General features: G+C 37.4%; 1 protein-coding gene across 1 annotated transcript in view; it reads right to left on the bottom strand.

Moving 5' to 3' along the window:
* Positions 1 to 21455, bottom strand: part of Dbp21E2 (putative ATP-dependent RNA helicase Dbp21E2) — a 58085-nt gene that overhangs the window by 12705 nt on the left and 23925 nt on the right. The window contains exons 6-9 of the mRNA XM_070092711.1: positions 13092 to 13242; positions 7085 to 7191; positions 5847 to 5969; positions 5242 to 5399 (exon numbers count right to left, since the gene is read on the bottom strand). Coding sequence (XP_069948812.1) covers positions 5242 to 5399; positions 5847 to 5969; positions 7085 to 7191; positions 13092 to 13242 — 539 coding nt within the window. The remainder of the gene's footprint in view (positions 1 to 5241; positions 5400 to 5846; positions 5970 to 7084; positions 7192 to 13091; positions 13243 to 21455) is intronic.

The following is a 21455-nucleotide window of genomic DNA, read 5'->3' as shown; positions in this document are numbered from 1 at the left end:
GGGAACAAATGGATTTGTCAGTTAAAAACAGAGTAGGGGAGTTAGTATATGGAGGTATTGCTCACATGAAAATTCACACACATACATGGGCTATTAAACCTCTGCAACAAATTTACCTGAAGCCAGCAAATAGTGGATCCAAGAAGACCAGAAAATACACCTGACCTTATCTTCACTAATAATGATGAACTGGTGTGAAATATAACAGTATCAAAGTATTAAAGGCAGTACACTTGGATCACAATATAATTGAAATACAGACATACATGTGCAGAGCTCCTGAGCAGCAAAATGAGATCAGTTATAAGGGGTGCCTTCACCAAATTCAACTTCAATAACAGAAACACACAGTGGGATCAAATTAACCATGGCCTAAATGAAACAAGCTGGGATGATATCCTACACAACACAGATCCAAACCTTTGCCTAGAAAGAATTAACTCTGTGGCACTTGAGGTATGCTCAAGTCACATTCCACTAAGAAAAATGAAGAGATGTAAACTGAAATGAGAGAGATGCTCCTTCTACAGGCAAAGGCAAAGAAAAGCAAAGCTGCTCAAAGGGGCCAGTCTATCTGAAATACGTAAGAAAGTACTGGCCAGAGAAATAGAAAATATCGAACTTAAGCTTAAGGAATCATACAGGAGCCAAGAAACACAGGAAGAACTTAAAGCCATAAATGAAAATGAAAAAAATAAAATTTCTTTTCTTATGCCAAATCTCAGGTAAAAACCACAACAGTATTGGGCCCCTGCTTAAGCAAGATAGACTTACACAGATGACAGCAAAGAAATAAGTGAGATACTGAAGTCCCAATAAGATTCAGCATTTAGTGAGCCATTAATCAGGCTAAGGAGTGACAATCTAAATGAATTTTTTATGACAGACTCAAAATTTGGCTAATTCAAGAATTTCTGATATAATCCTAACACCACAAGATCTTGAAAAAGCAATAAATGACATGCTTATGCACTCTGCCCCAGGCCCAGACTCGTGGAACTCTGTGTTCATCAAGAACTGCAAGAAACCCTTTTTATGTGGATTAACTATTCTATGGAGAAAGAGCATCCCAGTCACTAAAAACAACAGATATAGCCCCACTTCACAAAGGTGGCAGTAAAGCAATTGCAAAGAATTACAGGCCAATAGACCTAATGTCCCACATCATAAAAATCTTTGAAAGGGTTCTAAGAAGCAAGATTGCCAACCACTTGGATACCCATCAATTACACAATCCAGGGCAGCATGGATTTAGAATGAGTTGCTCCTACCTCTAACAGCTACTGGATCACTATGACATGGTCTTGGATGCCCTGGAGGACAGTCAAAATGCAGATGTAGTACAGGTCTGCCATCACAAATCCGGCAATCAGACATCCAGTTCCAACAGTTATTCGGCACTAATTTCAGCTAGCATAATTTCAAATTTCCAGGGTCGCCACACCAACCTGCTGGTACTGTTTGGTGGCGCTACTTGCTGCATAAGTCATTCCAATTTCTTTTTCTCCATTTATTGTTATAACCTGCTTACTTTTAGCCCTAGCCATGGTTCCAACAAATAAAAGAAATGATTCTTGCTGTGTGAAGCACCTACACAGTACATTGTCCAGTAAAGATAAGGTGGCTTTGAAGCCACTGTCAGTTGCCATGAGCTCAGTCTCGTAATGCAGGGGAATATGCTTTATTATTACGCTAATATCAACACTACAGCTTATTTGTCTATCACAACTGATCAAATATGACATAATAAATAATATAAATATCATAAAAACACGTTAAATATTCCAGAATGAATAACATCTGGCATAATACCGAGCAGTTCAATGGAGGTATGAAGAGGATATGGGATACAAGTACTATTCTCCTATCCCTGTCTTGGGGGCTTATATTAGAGAAAACGGAGTATAGCACATGGCTAACTGTGATATACACTCGTACTGTACCATAAAACTGAAACAAAAGAGCTATTTTCTCTACATATAGATTATCACACATAGCAGCATATGTGTAGAGAACCTAGGATAACCCAAAAAAGTCAAAATGGTCTATTTCTAGTACCTGCCTTGGGCTACCCATATATGATTTTTGGTAAATATTTGATTCCCAGCCAGGGTAGAAACACTGGGCGTGTTTCTTTACACCTGTTGTCTATGTTCACCCATCAGTAAATGGGTACCTGGGTGTTAGTGGACTGGTGTGAGTTGCATCCTGGGATACTAACCTAATTTGCCTGAAATGCTTAGCATAACAAGGGGCTTTCTATATAGTAGTATGTCACTGATGTCAGCTAGGACTATACCATGTACCTGTACTTGTAGTAAATAAAGATATTATTGTTATTATTATTTTTGTTTGTTGGGTTACCTTACTGAAACTTGGGGAATGTATGATGGAAAGATGCTTCTTTATGTACACCAAAAATGAAAGAAATCAGACCATAAATGACGGAGTTCACTTCTCAGCCATTAGTAGCCCCATAGCGGTATATTTTCATATGGTTTTTATTGTTGTATTCTCATTTTCTGGTCTCATTTGATACAATGGAAGATATATTACAAAAATAGATATGATTTTGATTGCTTTCACAATGAAAAGTACCTTGAAATTGAGCTCAATGTAGCGGAAATGTTTAATTCTTAAGTGATTTTCAAGAGTAAACAAATGACGTCACTGACTAATACGTGTGTGCCTGCCAGTCCAAATTCCAATATGCAGTCAAGAATGGGTTGACATTATTTATATAATTATTACAATAATGCAGTAGTCTGCATAACAGTAAATCTTCCATTTTTTGTGTGAATAAAAATTCCAAATGATAAGCAAGAGTAATATAAGAGGGGCCTGGAGCCATGACTAATGAACAGAGAAAATGTTATTTTAATGCCAGGAATGTCTGCATTGTTTATTCTGGACACTGCTTTGAAATTGGCATCTGTTGAAATTTGTGTGAATTTGGCCAAACTGCCAATTTCTGACCACTTTATTGGGTAGTTGAAATAGGTGAATGGGCGGTTTCTTGTATTCAGTCAAAAGAATAGAAGTAAATAAGTAAGTTTATTCAGGTATACACAAATACAGTTACACAGATTATCATACATAGCAGCATATGCATAGAGTACCTAGGATAACCCAAAAAAGTCAGACAAAGTGACTTATTTCCAGTACCTGGCTTGGGCTTGCAATAGTATATGATTTTTGGTAAATATTTTTTTTCCTCAGTTGTTTGTTGGGCTATCTTATTGAAACTTGGGCAACGTATGATGGAAAGATGCTTCTTAACATACACCAAAAACGAAAAAAAAAAAAACAGACGATAAATGAAGGAGTTCACTTTTCAGCCATTAGCCACCTCTTTGCGGTATATTTTCATATGGTTTTCATGGTTGTATTCTCAATTTTTTGGTCTCATTTGATAGAATGGAAGATATATTACAGAAACAGATATGATTTTGATTGGTTTCACGATGAAAAGTACCTTGAAACTGAGCTCAAAGTAGCGGAAATGTTTGATTTTTGTCGATGTTCAATGAACTTTCTTGTGTAAGTCAAGTTGGTTAATTTTATTAAGTGTATTCTAACCTAACCACTCTGTAATCCGGCACACTACAGGTCCCAATGATGCCGGTTTTGTGATGGCAGGCCTGTATACACAGACTTTGTGAATGCCTTTGACAAGTGTGATCATGGCATAACAGCACAAAATATGTGATAAAGGAATAAGAGGAAAAGTTGGTAGATGGATCTATAACTTCCTAAAAAAGACAACACAGACAGTAATAATAAACAGAGTCAAGTCAGAGGAGGCTACAGTGAAAAACTCTGTTCCCCAAAGTACAGTACTCGCTCCCATCCTTTTCCTCATCATCATATCTGACATAGACAGAGATGTAAACCACAGCACCATGTCCTCCTTTGCTGATGATACCAGAATTTGCACAAGTGTCATCCATTGAAGACACTACAAATCTTCAAGCAGACATTAACCACGTCTTTAAATGGGCCTCGGAAAACAATATGAAGTTCAATGAAGACAAATTTCAATTACTCCACTATGGAAAACTCAAGGAAATAAAAACTAGATTGGAGTATAAAACAAGTTCCAATGACACAACAGAGCGAAAAACTAATGTGAAGGACCTGAGTGATAATGTCTGAGAATCTCACTTTCAAAGATCACAACAATGTCTACCACATCTCCTAGGAAAATGATAGGATGAATAATGAGAACCTTCAAAATTAGGGATGCCAAACCAATGATGATTCTCTTCAAGTCACTTGTTCTCTTTAGGCTGGAATACTGCTATACACTAACAGCCCCTTTCAAGGCAGATGAAACTGCATACCTGGAGAATGTACAGAGATCTTTCAAGGAATGTATAAGTACGTTAAAGCGCCCAAATTACTGGAAACAGTTGAAGTCCCTTGATTTGTACTCCCTGGAATGCAGGAGAGAAAGATACATAATAATATACACTTGGAAAATCCTCCCTACAAAAGCAGGACTAGGTAGGAGATGCAACATCCCCTCCAATGAAAAGTAGGGATGCTACTAGTACACTAAGTGACAACACAGTAAGTGTCAGGGACCCAAGACTGTTCAATTGCCTCCCAGCATACATAAGGGGGATTACCAATAGACCCCTGGCTGTCTTCAAGAAGGTACTGGAGAGGCAGCTAAAGTCAGTACCTGACCAGCTGGACTGAGGTTCATATGTCAGTTTGTGTGTGGCCAGCAGTAACAATCTGGTTGATCAGGTCCTGATCCACCACAAGGCTTGGTCACAGACCAGGCCTCAGGGGTGTTGACCCCCAAAACCCTCTTCAGGTATACTCCAGGTAAGATGTATGGTAAATATCATTTAAAAAAAATCATGTATACGAGGCCACAGACATTCTATTTTCCCAAAATATTCAATGCTGAATGATTTCTCTAATGTCTTCCAGCTGCCTTAAAAGGAGTGATGAGCACAGAACAGTACAGAAGTATGATGGATCACTGAAGTTATGAGATGCAGAGAGAATTTGATATAACATAAATAAATGTTTTAGTTTCTGCTCATAAAAATCATGATTGTAACATTTTTTAAACAGAAAAACATAGCCATCAATATATTTTACAGAATCAGATACGTACTAAAAAATTATGTAATTTTTCTTTTTCATAGTGTACTGTACATACTCGAAAATTACCACAGGTACCAAAAAATTACAGCTACAAAAGTTAACAAAGACATTTCTCACCTAAATATCACAACTGGGGTTCCTTTTTTTGCATCTTTTTTTACCAATTCCAAGAGTTTCTCTGCCTTTGTTAGGTGGTTAACGCGAAAGAAACGCTGAGATACATGTGGCATGAGGTGGTTGAGGTATGGAGTTGTGATATTTGTAATAGATTCAAGCTGAAATTAAGAGCAAAATATATTATAATTAATGGTATTAAATTATCAAGGCAGATCGGTGGGAGACGGCCGACTTGTTGAAAAAAAAAAAAAAAAAATTACAAATGAATAAATTTGATTTCTCAGTTTTCCTGAACAACCCTAGTAATTATTCTTATTTCAAAGGAATAATTATTTCACAGTTATTAGGCTTGCATTTTAGCTTTAATAATCAATGTAAACTAATAATTATTATATTTTAACTATCATACATTGATATTCAGACTCAGAAATTACATGTAAAACTTTCATTTAAAACCATAACGACATTAGTTTATGGAAACACTGTCGTTTTAGTCAGCAGCTGCACTTGTAAAATCAATTACAAATACTTGCAAACAGCTGAAGAAGGCAAATGCTTACTCAATTTTTCAATTATACTGGGGTTCTTTTAAGAAATCAACTTACATCTACAATAGGATCCAGGATAGTGTGGAGGCTGAGTGGCAGTGTAGCTGATACTAGTGTTAACTGTATACCAGACATTACTAATGGCTGCTGCTGCTTCTCTTCATATCTACTTCCTTGAACCTAAGAAACATACTAGACATTAATAGAAATTATGTTACATTACAAAAAACAACAAAGCTTATAATTCCTTCTCATTCCTGGTGGCAATAAAGTGAGAAATATTTGGTAGTTTAGGATAGTCATAATGTTTTACTGAGGATTTACTTTTACCTAAATGCATGTCACTTGCATTTCCCATTTCTATCCCTTTTCTAGCTAATTTTTGCTGTACCTTGTGGAACCAGCTTGAGATGACATGTGTTTTGTGACATGGCATGTTATCCTGTTGGAGGTAACTACTGGAAGATGAGTAGACTGTGGCTATAAAGGAATGCACATGGTCATCAACAATATTCAGGAAGGTTGTGGCATTTAAATTATGCCCAGTTGGTATTATGGGGCTTAATGTATGCCAGGAAAACATTTACCACACCATTACACCACCACAACCAGCCTGAACCATTGGCATAAGGCAGGATGGATCCATGGATTCATGTTGTTTATGCCAAATTCTGACCCTACCATCTGAATGTCACAGCAGAAACTGCAATTTGTCAGATCAGGCAACTGTTCTTAGCTGACAAGAGTGGAACTCAGTGTGGTCTTCTGTTGCTGTAGCCCATCTATTTCAAGGTTCAACATACAAAACATCGTTTACCCCCTCCATCCAATCTTTCCAAGGATGACCCCTACTCTGCTTTCTCTCCACTACAGATTCATACACCCTGTTTTGTTCTATCCTCTCTAAATATCTAAACCATCTCAATAACACCTTCTCAGTCCTCTGGATAATACTTTTAGTAACCCTGCACCTCCTTCTAATCTCCAAACTATGAATTCTCTGCAAAAAATTCACACCACACACTGCCCTCAGGCATATCTCCAGTGCCTCCAGCCTCCTCCTCACTACTACATTTAAAACCCATGCTTCACACCCACATAAGGATGTTGGTACCACTATAATCTGAATATTCAAAACTATCAGAGATGCCCTAAAGCTTATGAATTTCGGGATTCAACTGTAGTTGAATTTAATGTAAGACCAGTGGAATTTCAAATAATTTTCATAACAATCAATAAACGTGGTCAAAATATAAGCCTCATATTTGTTAACAATGATACATTTTTATACTAACTGGGAATTTGGAGATGTATCGTGACACTTGATCATTGAAAGAGTCGTCAAGTAATGTATCAGCCTCATCAAGTGTTACGTGTCTTACAAGGGATGTATCATAAACACCTGCAAGCAAAATGATTACCAGTTAATAAATACACTACTACTTTCATTTTTCTTTTTGGGCCACCCTGCCTTGGTGAGATATGGCCAGATTGTTGAAAAAAAAAAAATACAATACTAATACAACATTGTAATAATACTATTAATAACAAAAATCATGCACTGGTCAGGGAGGTATACCATCTTTTAGGAGTGAAGAAGAGCAGGATGTAAGTGTGGTGGAGGTACGTGAGGCATTACGTAGAATGAAAGGGGGTAAAGCAGCTGGAACTGATGGGATCATGACAGAAATGTTAAAAGCTGGGGGGGATATAGTGTTGGAGTGGTTGGTACTTTTGTTTAACAAATGTATGAAAGAGGGGAAGGTACCTAGGGATTGGCAGAGAGCATGTATAGTCCCTTTATATAAAGGGAAAGGGGACAAAAGAGACTGTAAAAATTATAGAGGAATAAGTTTACTGAGTATACCAGGAAGTGTACAGTAGGGTTATAATTTAAAGAATTAGAGGTAAGACAGAATGTAGGATTGCAGATGAGCAAGGAGGTTTCAGAGTGGGTAGGGGATGTGTAGATCAAGTGTTTACATTGAAGCATATATGTGAACAGTATTTAGATAAAGGTATGGAAGTTTTTACTGCATTTATGGATTTAGAAAAGGCATATGATAGAGTGGATAGAGGAGCAATGTGGCAGATGTTGCAAGTATATGGAATAGGTGGTAAGTTATTAAATGCTGTAAAGAGTTTTTATGAGGATAGTGAGGCTCAGGTTAGGGTGTGTAGAAGAGAGGGAGACTACTTCCCGGTAAAAGTAGGTCTTAGACAGGGATGTGTAATGTCACCATGGTTGTTTAATATATTTCTAGATGGGGTTGTAAAGGAAGTAAATGCTAGGGTGTTTGGGAGAGGGGTGGGATTAAATTTTGGGGAATCAAATTCAAAATGGGAATTGACACAGTTACTTTTTGCTGATGATACTGTGCTTATGGGAGATTCTAAAGAAAAATTGCAAAGGTTAGTGGATGAGTTTGGGAATGTGTGTAAAGGTAGAAAGTTGAAAGTGAACACCGAAAAGAGTAAGGTGATGAGGGTATCAAATGATTTAGATAAAGAAAAACTGGATATCAAATTGGGGAGGAGGAGTATGGAAGAAGTGAATGTTTTCAGATAGTACTTGGGAGTTGACGTGTCGGCAGATGGATTTATGAAGGATGAGGTTAATCATAGAATTGATGAGGGAAAAAAGGTGAGTGGTGCGTTGAGGTATATGTGGAGTCAAAAAACGTTATCTATGGAGGCAAAGAAGGGAATGTATGAAAGTATAGTAGTACCAACACTCTTACATGGGTGTGAAGCTTGGGTGGTAAATGCAGCAGCGAGGAGACGGTTGGAGGCAGTGGAGATGTCCTGTTTAACCCTTTGACTGTTTCAGGCTCCTCTCTGAAACTGTCATTCTATGTCGCTCAATTTTTAAAAAAAAAAAAAAATTATTTTTCTTATGAAATGATAGAGAATCTTTTACCGATGGTAATGACACCAAAAGTTCGAAAATTGGTCGAAAACTCATGGAATTATGCTCCCGCGAATTAAGCGGTCTCGGCGACATATGAGTATTGGCGATTTCGCCGACTTTGAGCCCTATTTTCAGCCAATTCCATTGTTCCAGTTGACCAAACTCATAGCTATTTCTTTAGAACTCCATTTTATCTATCAGCTGAGTACAAGAAACCTCCCATTTACTAATTCTGACTACCCAATATGGTGGTCAGAAATTGGCAATTTGGCCAATTTCACGCAAACTAAAAAAGATGCCAATTTCAAAATAGGGTCCAGAATAAACAAGGTAGACATTCGTGGCACTAAAATAACATATGCTCTATCCATTAGTCACATCTCTAGGCCCCTCTTATATTATTATTGCTTTCTATTTTGATTTTTTATTCATACAAAAAAATACAAAATTTACTGTTATGCAGACTACTGCATTATTGTAAAAATGGTATAAATAATATCAGTGCACTAGTGAAAGAATATTAGACTCCCCAGCTGACGTGTATTGGACGTGTGGTGTGATTTACTTACTCCTGAACATTGGTAAAAATCGAACATTTCCGCAACTTTGAGCTCAGTTTCAAGGTCGTTTTCATCGTCAAAGTAATGAAAATCATCTCTATTTCTGTAATATGTTTTCCATTTTATCACCTAAGACCATGAAAACGCAAATACAACGATAAATACTATACGAAAATACACCTCAAAGTCGGCGTTTTATTCCAAAAAAACGATCAGTTTTTTTTTTCTCATTACGTAATGTGTGCTGCAGGATTTTTTTTATGTGGTGCACACTGACCACACAGACCCATTCTCTCACATGTGGGCCTACCAGCTTTCTCCCGCTTGATTTGAAGCCGCTAGAATTATTGAGTATATATACGTCAGAAACATTGGCTCGTAAGACGTATTTATATGTCGAAAACAGTCAAAGGGTTAAGGGCAATGTGTGGTGTAAATACTATGCAGAAAATTCGGAGTGTGGAAATTAGGAAAAGGTGTGGAGTTAATAAAAGTATTAGTCAGAGAGCAGAAGAGGGGTTGTTGAGGTGGTTTGGTCATTTAGAGAGAATGGATCAAAGTAGAATGACATGGAAAGCATATAAATCTATAGGGGAAGAAAGGCGGGGTAGGGGTCATCCTTGAAAGGGTTGGAGAGAGGGGGTAAAGGAGGTTTTGTGGGCAAGGGGCTTGGACTTCCAGCAAGCGTGCATGAGCGTGTTAGATAGGAGTGAATGGAGACGAATGGTACTTGGGACCTCATGATCTGTTGGAGTGTGAGCAGGGTAATATTTAGTGAAGGGATTCAGGGAAACCGGTTATTTTCATATAGTCGGACTTGAGTCCTGGAAATGGGAAGTACAATGCCTGCACTTTAAAGGAGGGGTTTGGGATATTGGCAGTTTGGAGAGATATGTTGTGTATCTTTATATGTGTATGCTTCTAAACTGTTGTATTCTGGGCACCTCTGCAAAAACAGTGATAATGTGTGAGTGTGGTGAAAGTGTTGAATGATGATGAAAGTATTTTCTTTTTGGGGATTTTCTTTCTTTTTTTGGGTTACCCTGCCTCGGTGGGAGACGGCCAACTTGTTGAAAAAAAAAAATGCACATGGTGTATATTACAGTACAGTACTGTATTATATATACATAAACCCTGAATGACTAACTCTTAGATGAGATTTTTAAAAAAAAAAATTTCAGTCAAAGAACTGGGAAGCATTTAATTACATATTTACATGTGACATTTGTCTCTTATACTTGCTACTAAATAATGTGCAATTAATTTTTTGAAGGAAAACATACATTATTAACTTGATAATGATAATGATGATAATGATACCAATGATGATGATGATAAACACAATGATGACAACAATACTGACAGCAATGATACAGTAGTAATACATGGTAATAAATTTATAAATACAAGTACAATACTGATTTTCTGACACCCTTCATTCCTAGGCTTTGCCGGTTCAGTGGTCCTTTGAGTTATGATATTCATATATTCCAGAAAATGTATCATATCTCCAAAATATTGCAACTCAAACCCCAAAATACATGGTTTTATGGTAATTCAGTCCAAAATGCCAGAACACACCCAACCTGCCCTTGTATTATTTTTGCTGTTTAAACACTTTGGGGCTTTCTAAGTGATAAACAAGCAGAGGCTGCAGCTTGAAATATCCAGAGGCATTAGCACCCAACAGCAGAGTAAGTCTAGCTTTCATAGATTTATGTCCAGGGTAGGGTAAGCAGGACAGGGCAGAGGAGGAAGGGTGGGCAGGCCTGCAGGCATATTAGTAAAGAACTGTAGGCTTAATATTAGCACTCATCACTGTCTCCCACCATCCTTGTCTAGTACACTTATGGCCTCTCTCCCTCCCTCCCATCACCCCCCCCTCCAACAAATGCTCCACTATCACTCCATTTAAGACCTTTTCATCACCCTGTCTTGTCTCTGGACTGAGACCCCACCCACGCCCATCGACCACTGTACATGTATAGTATCTCAAAATTTTCACTGCCACTCCGAACTAAATTTCTTTACAAGGGTAAATCATAACTCAAAATTATTGAGACTCCAGCCCATTGTATCTCAAGGGACTACTGTATATCAACTTTGCCAGACCAAAAGAGGTGATATAATAACAACTGAACAATACACTTCTGACCCACCATGGTCTGCTGGAAACTTAAATTAACATTAGGATAAATGAAAGAGATTTATATATAAGTGAACAAAGAATGTTTCAGTACTACTACTCCTGGAGTGGTAAATTTTAGAATTTTACTGGACCTGCAGAGTTACTCACTAGCCATAGATAAGGCTGTTAGCAAAATATGCTAATAATTGCACAGAATGAAGGGATCACCACCACCAACTGCAGTGTAAACAATATAAGTGAGCAAGCACTATATACAATGCTATCTGTAGCCACCAGGTAAACTATTTTGACATAGTAGTAGTATCGTAATTCTGTCCAAATTAAAACAGGTATCGAATTATCTGTTCCTAGTAAATTGGTGTTGTACCTGTATAAATACCATAGGAATGTACATATAAATATTGTAAGACAGATTATGAGTGTGATGATATGTAATGAGTCAAGTGACAGAAATCTACAATTAATGAAAGAACTAGGGAATGTTCTTATACATATTTCTTAAAAAAGCAGGGTAAGGAATGATGATGTAATTACTGTAATATGATGTATAAAGTCCTGTACAATATTGAGACTGCCTAGGATTTTCAAAGTTTAGACAATCACACACACTGTCTGAGACAGTTGAAGTCTGAGGCCCAAAAATAATAAAATTATGTAATACGTTCTCCATGGGGAATTGGAACAGAATTTTTCCTCCGTAAGCCATGCGTGTTGTAAGAGGCGACTAAAATGTGAGGAGCAAGGGGCTAGTAACCCCTTATCCTGTATACATTACTAAAGTTGAAAAGAGGAATTTTTTTCTTTTTAGGCCACCCTGCTTTGGTGGGATACGGCCAGTTTGTTGAAAGAAGAAAGTAATATGTAAAAAAAAATTTAATATTTGTAGGTACTGTATTAAGAAATAAGATGTTAAAGAGGATCCAAGTATTAGCTACAATCACTGAATTTTCTGGGTATGAAATGGAGTAGAGCAGGAAGAAGACAAGATGCAAGCTAAGGTTTATCTAGCCACCAAATGGTGTCCCTTTTTACTGGAGATAGTAAAGAGCTGAGATTTTAAAACTAGAAACATCAAATGTAGTTTTCTTCTTTCAACAAACCGGCCGTATCCCACTGAAGCAGGGTGGCCCCAAAAGAAAAACGAAAGTTTCTCTTTTTAACTTCAGTAATGTAAACAGGAGAAGAGGTTACTAGCCCCTAGTTTCCGGCATTTTAATCGCCTCTTACGACACGCATGGCTTATGAAGGAAGAATTCTGTTCCACTTTCCCATGGAGATAAGAAAAAACAAACAAGAACTAGTAAGAAAATAGAAAGAAAACCCCAGAGGGGTGTGTGTATATACAGTGGACCCTCGACTTACAATATTAATTAGTTCCAGAAGGCTGTTCGGGTGCCGTTACCGAATGAATTTGCTCCCTTAAGAAATATTGTAAATTAGATTAGTCTGTATCAGACCCCCAAAAATACGCTTACAAAAGCACTTAGAAAAATACACTTACATAATTGTTCGAGTTGGGAGCTAATCGTAAGTCGGGGGTCCACTGTATAAGCTTGTGCATGCATGTTTAGTGTGACCTAAGTGTAAGGAGAAGGTTGGTAGACAGCAACCACCCTTCCTGAGTGATTGCTGTCTACCAACTTACTACTTAGAGCCTGTGTAGTTATTACATACTAACTTACCTACAGTTGTGAGTTTAGATAAAGCACCAATGGTTGCTATGAGAAGGTGATGCTGAGACATGCGTGGATGTAGCATTTTTTGCTTAGTTCTTCCACCCAAAACGATCCCCACATTAATTCCAAAATTTTCACCTAAGCTTGAGGCAACACTCTGGAAAAAATCAAATAAAAAAACACTGTAACTGTCTTTTTTTTTTTTTATTCCCTAACTATGAAGTGAGTATAAGAAGCATTCCCTAGTATGCTGTGAAAGTAAACCTTTCTCATATATAAAAGAAAGTAATAGTGCAGTAGTTTCATAACTTATGTAGTGTGCCTTCTCAAGACCAATTTATCATGATGTTTCTTACACTGCTACACCAATACCAGATTTTTATTTTAATATTTTTTAACACACTGGCTGTTTCTCACTAAGATAAAGTGACCCAAAGAAACTTTCATTATAGCAATGTTGAATTTTTTGCACAAGGATTAAGACTGTATATTTACCCAAAATTGTTAACCAAAATGTATCACCGGTACATTGCAGCATTATTATGACAACAGTGTTTGACGAATAAAATTATACCATAATCACATTTTCAGTAAAATAACAATACTGCCCTTTTAAATAGCTTTTTTTAATAATGTTAGAGTTACAAGATTTTTTCAACTACTGTATCTCCAAATGTTAAAGACTTGTAAAAACACTTTTAATATACTACATCAAAGAATTTGACATGACTTTTTTTTTTTTTTTAGCCATCATACCAGTGATACCATCAACACAAACTGATATTGAGAAACAAGAATATGTATGAAAAGAGCAAGAGCAGCCTCATAACTATATACAAGAGAGAAACAAAACAAGCATGTACAAACACAAAAATAATGAGAGTAAAAACGGTACAGCATTTATTATATTATTATTTGAGCAAACCCCTGCTTAAGTGAATCACTGAAGTCCCTGTGATAACTTGAGACAGGGAGTCTACTACTTAGTTCAGGCAAGTTAAGTGTGAAAGCAGTAGTAACAAATAAAAAATTTAGTACAATATGTATTTCAGAGAAGGTAATATAAGAGTCAGTAGCAATATATGTATCAGTAAAGAATGCATGTCTTTGGAAAATGTATATGTGAAGGTCTGCTTAAAGTGATTTAGAAACGTGGGGAAGTGTCCTGACAAAAACTGTCGACAATTTTTGAAAGTACAGTGATAACAGAAAAGACAAAAACAAAACAAAGCTTTATTTGTAAGTTTCAAAACCCACGTTGTGCACAGCATTTCAGGCAAGTTTTAAACTATTATAATGCCTATACAAATAAAGGTTCTAGGTAGTAGGTTGGTAGACAGCAACTGCCCAGGGAGGTACTACTGTCCTGCCAAGTGAGTGTAAAATGAAAGCCTGTAATTGTTTTACATGATGGCAGGATTGCTGGTGTCCTTTTTTCTGTCTCATAAACATGCAAGATTTCAAGTACGTCTTGCTACTTCTACTTACACTTAGGACACACTACACATACATGTACAGGCATATATATGCACACACATCTGGGTTTTCTTCTATTTTATTTCTAGTTCTTATTCTTGTTCATTTCCTCTTATCTCCATGGGGAAGTGAAACAGAATTCTTCCTTCGTAAGCCATGCGTGATGTAAGAGGCGACTAAAATGCCGGGAGCAAGGGGCTAGTAACCCCTTCTCCTGTATAGATTACTAAATTTAAAAAGAGAAACCTTTGTTTTTCTTTTTGGGCCACCCTGCCTCAGTGGGATATGGCCGGTGTGTTGAAAGAAAGAAGAATCTAAAAAATAACACCAAAACATGCGAAGAAACATGAAATAGTTTACAGTAAAGTTCTGACAGGTCGTGTTAGTTTGGTTGAGTGCCAAGCAAACAGTAGACTACCAAGCGATTTTTTTACTGAACAAAGCTTTTGAATACTGAATTGTTCGAGTAGGGACCTGTTTGAGTATCGAGGTTCTACTGTACAGTATTAAAATTCCTGTAATTCATATACAAATACAATACTGCCATTCAGTGGTTAGGAAACATTGTCTATGCCCTGGTTAGTATTTAAAATTTGAAATTTATAAAAAAAAAATGGGACTGGAATAATATAAATAACTTTCATTTATTAAAATAAATAAATGTCCAGCCAGCAACTGACACCAATTGCTGGCTGGACAAACGCTGTAAGGATAATGCAGTAACATTCATTGACAACTGGGACCTCTTCTATGGCAGAAATAACATGTATGCCAGGGATGGGGTTCACTTATCTAGGTCTGGGGTGGGGGCACTGGCCACTGCAGTGGAGGGAGCTGTTAGGGCTTTAAACTAGAAATAGTGGTATAGGTTTTGAGGGGAAAACAATGAAGTCCCAGTGTAGTAATGCTGTGAGGTTTTAGGGAAACCAGTAATAGGTAGAGTGAGGTGGATATTGGAAAGCCAGTGGCATTAGGTGACAAGGACAGTAATAGGTATAGTAGAAAAACAGAAAAGAGCAGAAAGGGAAAAGTGAAAGGAGGGTCTTTAAATTTATATCATACTAATAGTAATAGTGCTAGGAATAAGACGGACGCGTTGAGATTAGTCGCAGGTGGTGGTGGTAATATTGATGTATTTGCCATAAATGAGACATGCCTAAATAAAAAAAATTGGGACATGCCTGCTGAATGTCAGATTCAGGGTTTTAAATTATTCCAAGTAGACAGAAGTATTGGGAGGGGGGGTGGGGTGGCACTGTGTGTCTGAGATCACTTGAACTGTTGCATAAAAACAGGTAAAAGTCTGAAATAACACATACAGAGTCTGTCTGGATGGAATTTTCAGAGGGGAATGAAAAATTGATTGTAGGCATGATATACTGTCCCCCAAACTTGTAAAGGGACCAAGGAACACTACTGTGGGAGGAAACTGTTAAGGCCACAAGGCACATTAAGGCCACATTAAGAGGGAGGTTAAAAAGGGGATAAGAAAAGCTAAACGGGACTATGAAAAAGTTGCTAGGAATTTGAAAACTAACCTGAAAGTTTTTTTTCCAGGTTTATGGAACAAAAGATAGGTTCCCTTAAAAATAATTCTAGGCATCTTACTGACAAGGAAAATGAAATGTGCTCGACTTTTAATAAATACTTTCTCTTGATTTTCACACATGAAGACACTAATAATATCCCAATAATTAATTTTTATAGTGGGCCTGAAGAAGATAAATTATGTAATATCACAGTCACTAGCAATATAGTTGTCAAACAGATAAATCGATTAAAGTAAAATAAATCCCCATTGAATAATATTTTTAATACATCTCTTCAAATAGGTGTAGTGACTGATATGTGGAAGATGGCCAATGTAATTCCTAATTTTAAAGCAAGGGACAAGACGTTACCATCAAATTACCGCCCAAAAAGCCTGACTTCAATTGTAGGCAAATTACTAGATTAAATTATAGCTGATAATATAAGAAACCATCTTGATAAGCATAATCTGATTAATGATACTCTGCATGGATTCATGAGGGGCCATTTCTGCCTAACATCAGAACATAAGAACATAAGAAAGGAGGACCACTGCAGCAGGCCTGTTAGCCCATACTAGGCAGGTCCTTTACAATCTATCCCACTAACAAAACATTTGCCCAACCCAATTTTCAGTGCTACCCAAGAAATAAACTCTGAGTAGTAGGTAAATTTGGGGTGCCAGGGGTAAATGTAAATGGGGAGCCTTTAATTGAGCTATGTGTAGAAAGAAATTTGGTAATAATACATATTTTATGAAAAAGAGGATAAATAAATATACAAGGTATGATGTAGCACGTAATGAAAGTAGTTTATTAGATTATGTATTGGTGGATAAAAGGTTGATGGGTAGGCTCCAGGATGTACATGTTTATAGAGGGGCAACTGATATATCGGATCATTATTTAGTTGTAGCTACAGTTAGAGTAAGAGGTAGATGGGAAAAGAGGAAGGTGGCAACAACAAGTAAGAGGGAGGTGAAAGTGTATAAACTAAGGGAGGAGGAAGTTCGGGCGAGATATAAGCGACTATTGGCAGAAAGGTGGGCTAGTGCAAAGATGAGTAGTGGGGGGGTTGAAGAGGGTTGGAATAGTTTTAAAAATGCAGTATTAGAATGTGGGGCAGAAGTTTGTGGTTATAGGAGGGTGGGGGCAGGAGGAAAGAGGAGTGATTGGTGGAATGATGAAGTAAAAGGTGTGATAAAAGAGAAAAAGTTAGCTTATGAGAGGTTTTTACAAAGCAGAAGTGTTATAAGAAGAGCAGAGTATATGGAGAGTAAAAGAAAGGTAAAGAGAGTGGTGAGAGAGTGCAAAAGGAGAGCAGATGATAGAGTGGGAGAGGCACTGTCAAGAAATTTTAATGAAAATAAGAAAAAATTTTGGAGTGAGTTAAACAAGTTAAGAAAGCCTAGGGAAAGTATGGATTTGTCAGTTAAAAACAGAGTAGGGGAGTTAGTAGATAGGGAGATGGAGGTATTAGGTAAATGGCGAGAATATTGTGAGGAACTTTTAAATGTTAAGGAAGAAACAGAGGCAGTAATTTCATGCACTGGTCAGGGAGGTATACCATCTTTTAGGAGTGAAGAAGAGCAGAATGTAAGTGTGGGGGAGGTACGTGAGGCATTACGTAAAATGAAAGGGGGCAAAGCAGCTGGAACTGATGGGATCATGACAGAAATGTTAAAAGCAGGGGGGGATAGTGTTGGAGTGGTTGGTACTTTTGTTTAATAAATGTATGAAAGAGGGGAAGGTACCTAGGGATTGGCGGAGAGCATGTATAGTCCCTTTATATAAAGGGAAAGGGGACAAAAGAGACTGTAAAAATTATAGAGGAATAAGCTTACTGAGTATACCAGGAAAAGTGTATGGTAGGGTTATAATTGAAAGAATTAGAGGTAAGACAGAATGTAGGATTGCAGATGAGCAAGGAGGTTTCAGAGTGGGTAGGGGATGTGTAGAGCAAGGAGGTTTCAGAGTGGGTAGGGGATGTGTAGATCAAGTGTTTACATTGAAGCATATATGTGAACAGTATTTAGATAAAGGTAGGGAAGTTTTTACTGCATTTATGAATTTAGAAAAGGCATATGATAGAGTGGATAGAGGAGCAATGTGGCAGATGTTGCAAGTTTATGGAATAGGTGGTAAGTTATTAAATGCTGTAAAGAGTTTTTATGAGGATAGTGAGGCTCAGGTTAGGGTGTGTAGAAGAGAGGGAGACTACTTCCCGGTAAAAGTAGGTCTTAGACAGGGATGTGTAATGTCACCATGGTTGTTTAATATATTTATAGATGGGGTTGTAAAGGAAGTAAATGCTAGGGCATTCGGGAGAGGAGTGGGATTAAATTTTGGGGAATCAAATTCAAAATGGGAATTGACACAGTTACTTTTTGCTGATGATACTGTGCTTATGGGAGATTCTAAAGAAAAATTGCAAAGGTTAGTGGATGAGTTTGGGAATGTGTGTAAAGGTAGAAAGTTGAAAGTGAACATAGAAAAGAGTAAGGTGATGAGGGTATCAAATGATTTAGATAAAGAAAAATTGGATATCAAATTGGGGAGGAGGAGTATGGAAGAAGTGAATGTTTTCAGATACTTGGGAGTTGACGTGTCAGCGGATGGATTTATGAAGGATGAGGTTAATCACAGAATTGATGAGGGAAAAAAGGTGAGTGGTGCGTTGAGGTATATGTGGAGTCAAAAAACGTTATCTATGGAGGCAAAGAAGGGAATGTATGAAAGTATAGTAGTACTAACACTCTTATATGGGTGTGAAGCTTGGGTGGTAAATGCAGCAGCGAGAAGACGGTTGGAGGCAGTGGAGATGTCCTGTTTAAGGGCAATGTGTGGTGTAAATATTATGCAGAAAATTCGGAGTGTGGAAATTAGGAAAAGGTGTGGAGTTAATAAAAGTATTAGTCAGAGGGCAGAAGGTGGTTGAGGTGGTTTGGTCATTTAGAGAGAATGGATCAAAGTAGAATGACATGGAAAGCATATAAATCTATAGGGGAAGGAAGGCGGGGTAGGGGTTGTCCTCAAAAGGGTTGGAGAGAGGGGGTAAAGGAGGTTTTGTGGGCAAGGGGCTTGGACTTCCAGCAAGCGTGCGTGAGCGTGTTAGATAGGAGTGAATGGAGACGAACGGTACTTGGGACCTGACGATCTGTTGGAGTGTGAGCAGGGTAATATTTAGTGAAGGGATTCAGGGAAACCGGTTATTTTCATATAGTCGGACTTGAGTCCTGGAAATGGGAAGTACAATGCCTGCACTTTAAAGGAGGGGTTTGGGATATTGGCAGTTTGGAGGGATATGTTGTGTATCTTTATATGTGTATGCTTCTAGACTGTTGTATTCTGAGCACCTCTGCAAAAACAGTGATAATGTGCAAGTGTGGTGAAAGTGTTGAATGATGATGAAAGTATTTTCTTTTTGGGGATTTTCTTTCTTTTTTGGGTCACCCTGCCTCGGTGGGAGACGGCCGACTTGTTGGGGAAAAAAAAAAAAAAAAAACTATCCACTCATTTACAAGTCCCACTCAAATCCAACCCCTCTCACTCATATATTTCCCCAACCTAAATTTGAAACCACCAAAAGTCCTAGCCTCAATAACCCAACTAAGTAGACTGTTCCACTCATCAACTACCCTATTTCCAAACCAATACTTTCCTATGTCCTTTCTAAATCTAAACTTGTGTAATTTAAATCCATTACTGCGGGTTCTCTTTTGGAGAGATATCCTCAAGACCTTATTAATATCCCCTTTATTAATACCCATCTTCCACTTATACACTTCGATCATGTCTCCCCTCATTCTTCATCTAACAAGTGAATGTAATTTAAGAGTCTTCAATCTTTCTTCATAAGGAAGATTTCTAATGCTATGTATTAATTTAATCATTCTACACTGAATGTTCTCTAACAAATTTATGTCCATTCTGTAATATGGAGACCAGAACTGAGCTGCATAATCTAGGTGAGGCCTTACTAATGATGTATAAAGCTGCAGTATAACCTCTGGACTTTTGTTGCTTACACTTCTTGATACAAATCCCAATAATCTATTTGCCTTATTACGCACGCTTAGGCATTGCTATCTTGGTTTAAGGTTGCTGCTCACCATAACCCCCAAGTCCTTTTCACAATCTGTATGGCTAAGTTCTACATTATTTAACTTATAAGTGCTAGGGTTATGGACACTCCCTAGCTTCAAAACCTTGCATTTATCTACATTGAACTGCATCTGCCACTTTTCTGACCAAGAATAGAGTTTGTCTAAATCCTCCTGAAGTTCCCTAACATCTACGTTTGAATCAGTTATCCTACTAACTTTTTTCAGTAAAGATTTTGAGACTGTTGATCATGATAAGGAATTCAATATAGTAAATTTGGATTTTAGTAAGGCTTTTGATAGAGAACTGCACCAGAGACTGTTAAAGAAAGTGGCAGCTCATGGCATTGGGGAAAAAGTGCTGTCATGGCTCATGAACAGAAAGCAGTGTGAATAAATTGGGTTGAATCTGAGTGAGGATCTGTAACAAGCGGCATTCCACAGGGCTCAGTTTTAGGTCCACTGTTGTTTATAAAATAAATAAATAAAATAAATAAATAAAAATAAATAAATAAATAAATAAAAATAAATAAAAATAAATAAATAAATATATATAAATAAATAATATATATATATATAAAGGAGGCAATGGGCTGGTAACCCCTTCTCCTGTAGACATTTACTAAAAAAGAGAAGAAGAAAAACTTTATAAAACTGGGATGCTTAAATGTGCGTGGATGTAGTGCGGATGACAAGAAACAGATGATTGCTGATGTTATGAATGAAAAGAAGTTGGATGTCCTGGCCCTAAGCGAAACAAAGCTGAAGGGGGTAGGGGAGTTTCAGTGGGGGGAAATAAATGGGATTAAATCTGGAGTATCTGAGAGAGTTAGAGCAAAGGAAGGGGTAGCAAAGGAAGGAGAAAAGAGAATATGAATGTGTAAATTCAAGAATTATGTGGATTAAAGTAAAGGTTGGATGCGAGAAGTGGGTCATAATAAGCGTGTATGCACCTGGAGAAGAGAGGAATGCAGAGGAGAGAGAGAGATTTTGGGAGATGTTAAGTGAATGTATAGGAGCCTTTGAACCAAGTGAGAGAGTAATTGTGGTAGGGGACCTGAATGCTAAAGTAGGAGAAACTTTTAGAGAGGGAGTGGTAGGTAAGTTTGGGGTGCCAGGTGTAAATGATAATGGGAGCCCTTTGATTGAACTTTGTATAGAAAGGGGTTTAGTTATAGGTAATACATATTTTAAGAAAAAGAGGATAAATAAGTATACAAGATATGATGCAGGGCGAAATGACAGTAGTTTGTTGGATTATG

Source organism: Cherax quadricarinatus, chromosome 40, assembly GCF_038502225.1.
Source record: "Cherax quadricarinatus isolate ZL_2023a chromosome 40, ASM3850222v1, whole genome shotgun sequence".
Classification (NCBI taxonomy): Eukaryota; Metazoa; Arthropoda; class Malacostraca; order Decapoda; family Parastacidae; genus Cherax; species Cherax quadricarinatus.
Note: the sequence above shows the minus strand (reverse complement) of the source record. Positions and strands in the feature narration are given on the sequence as shown.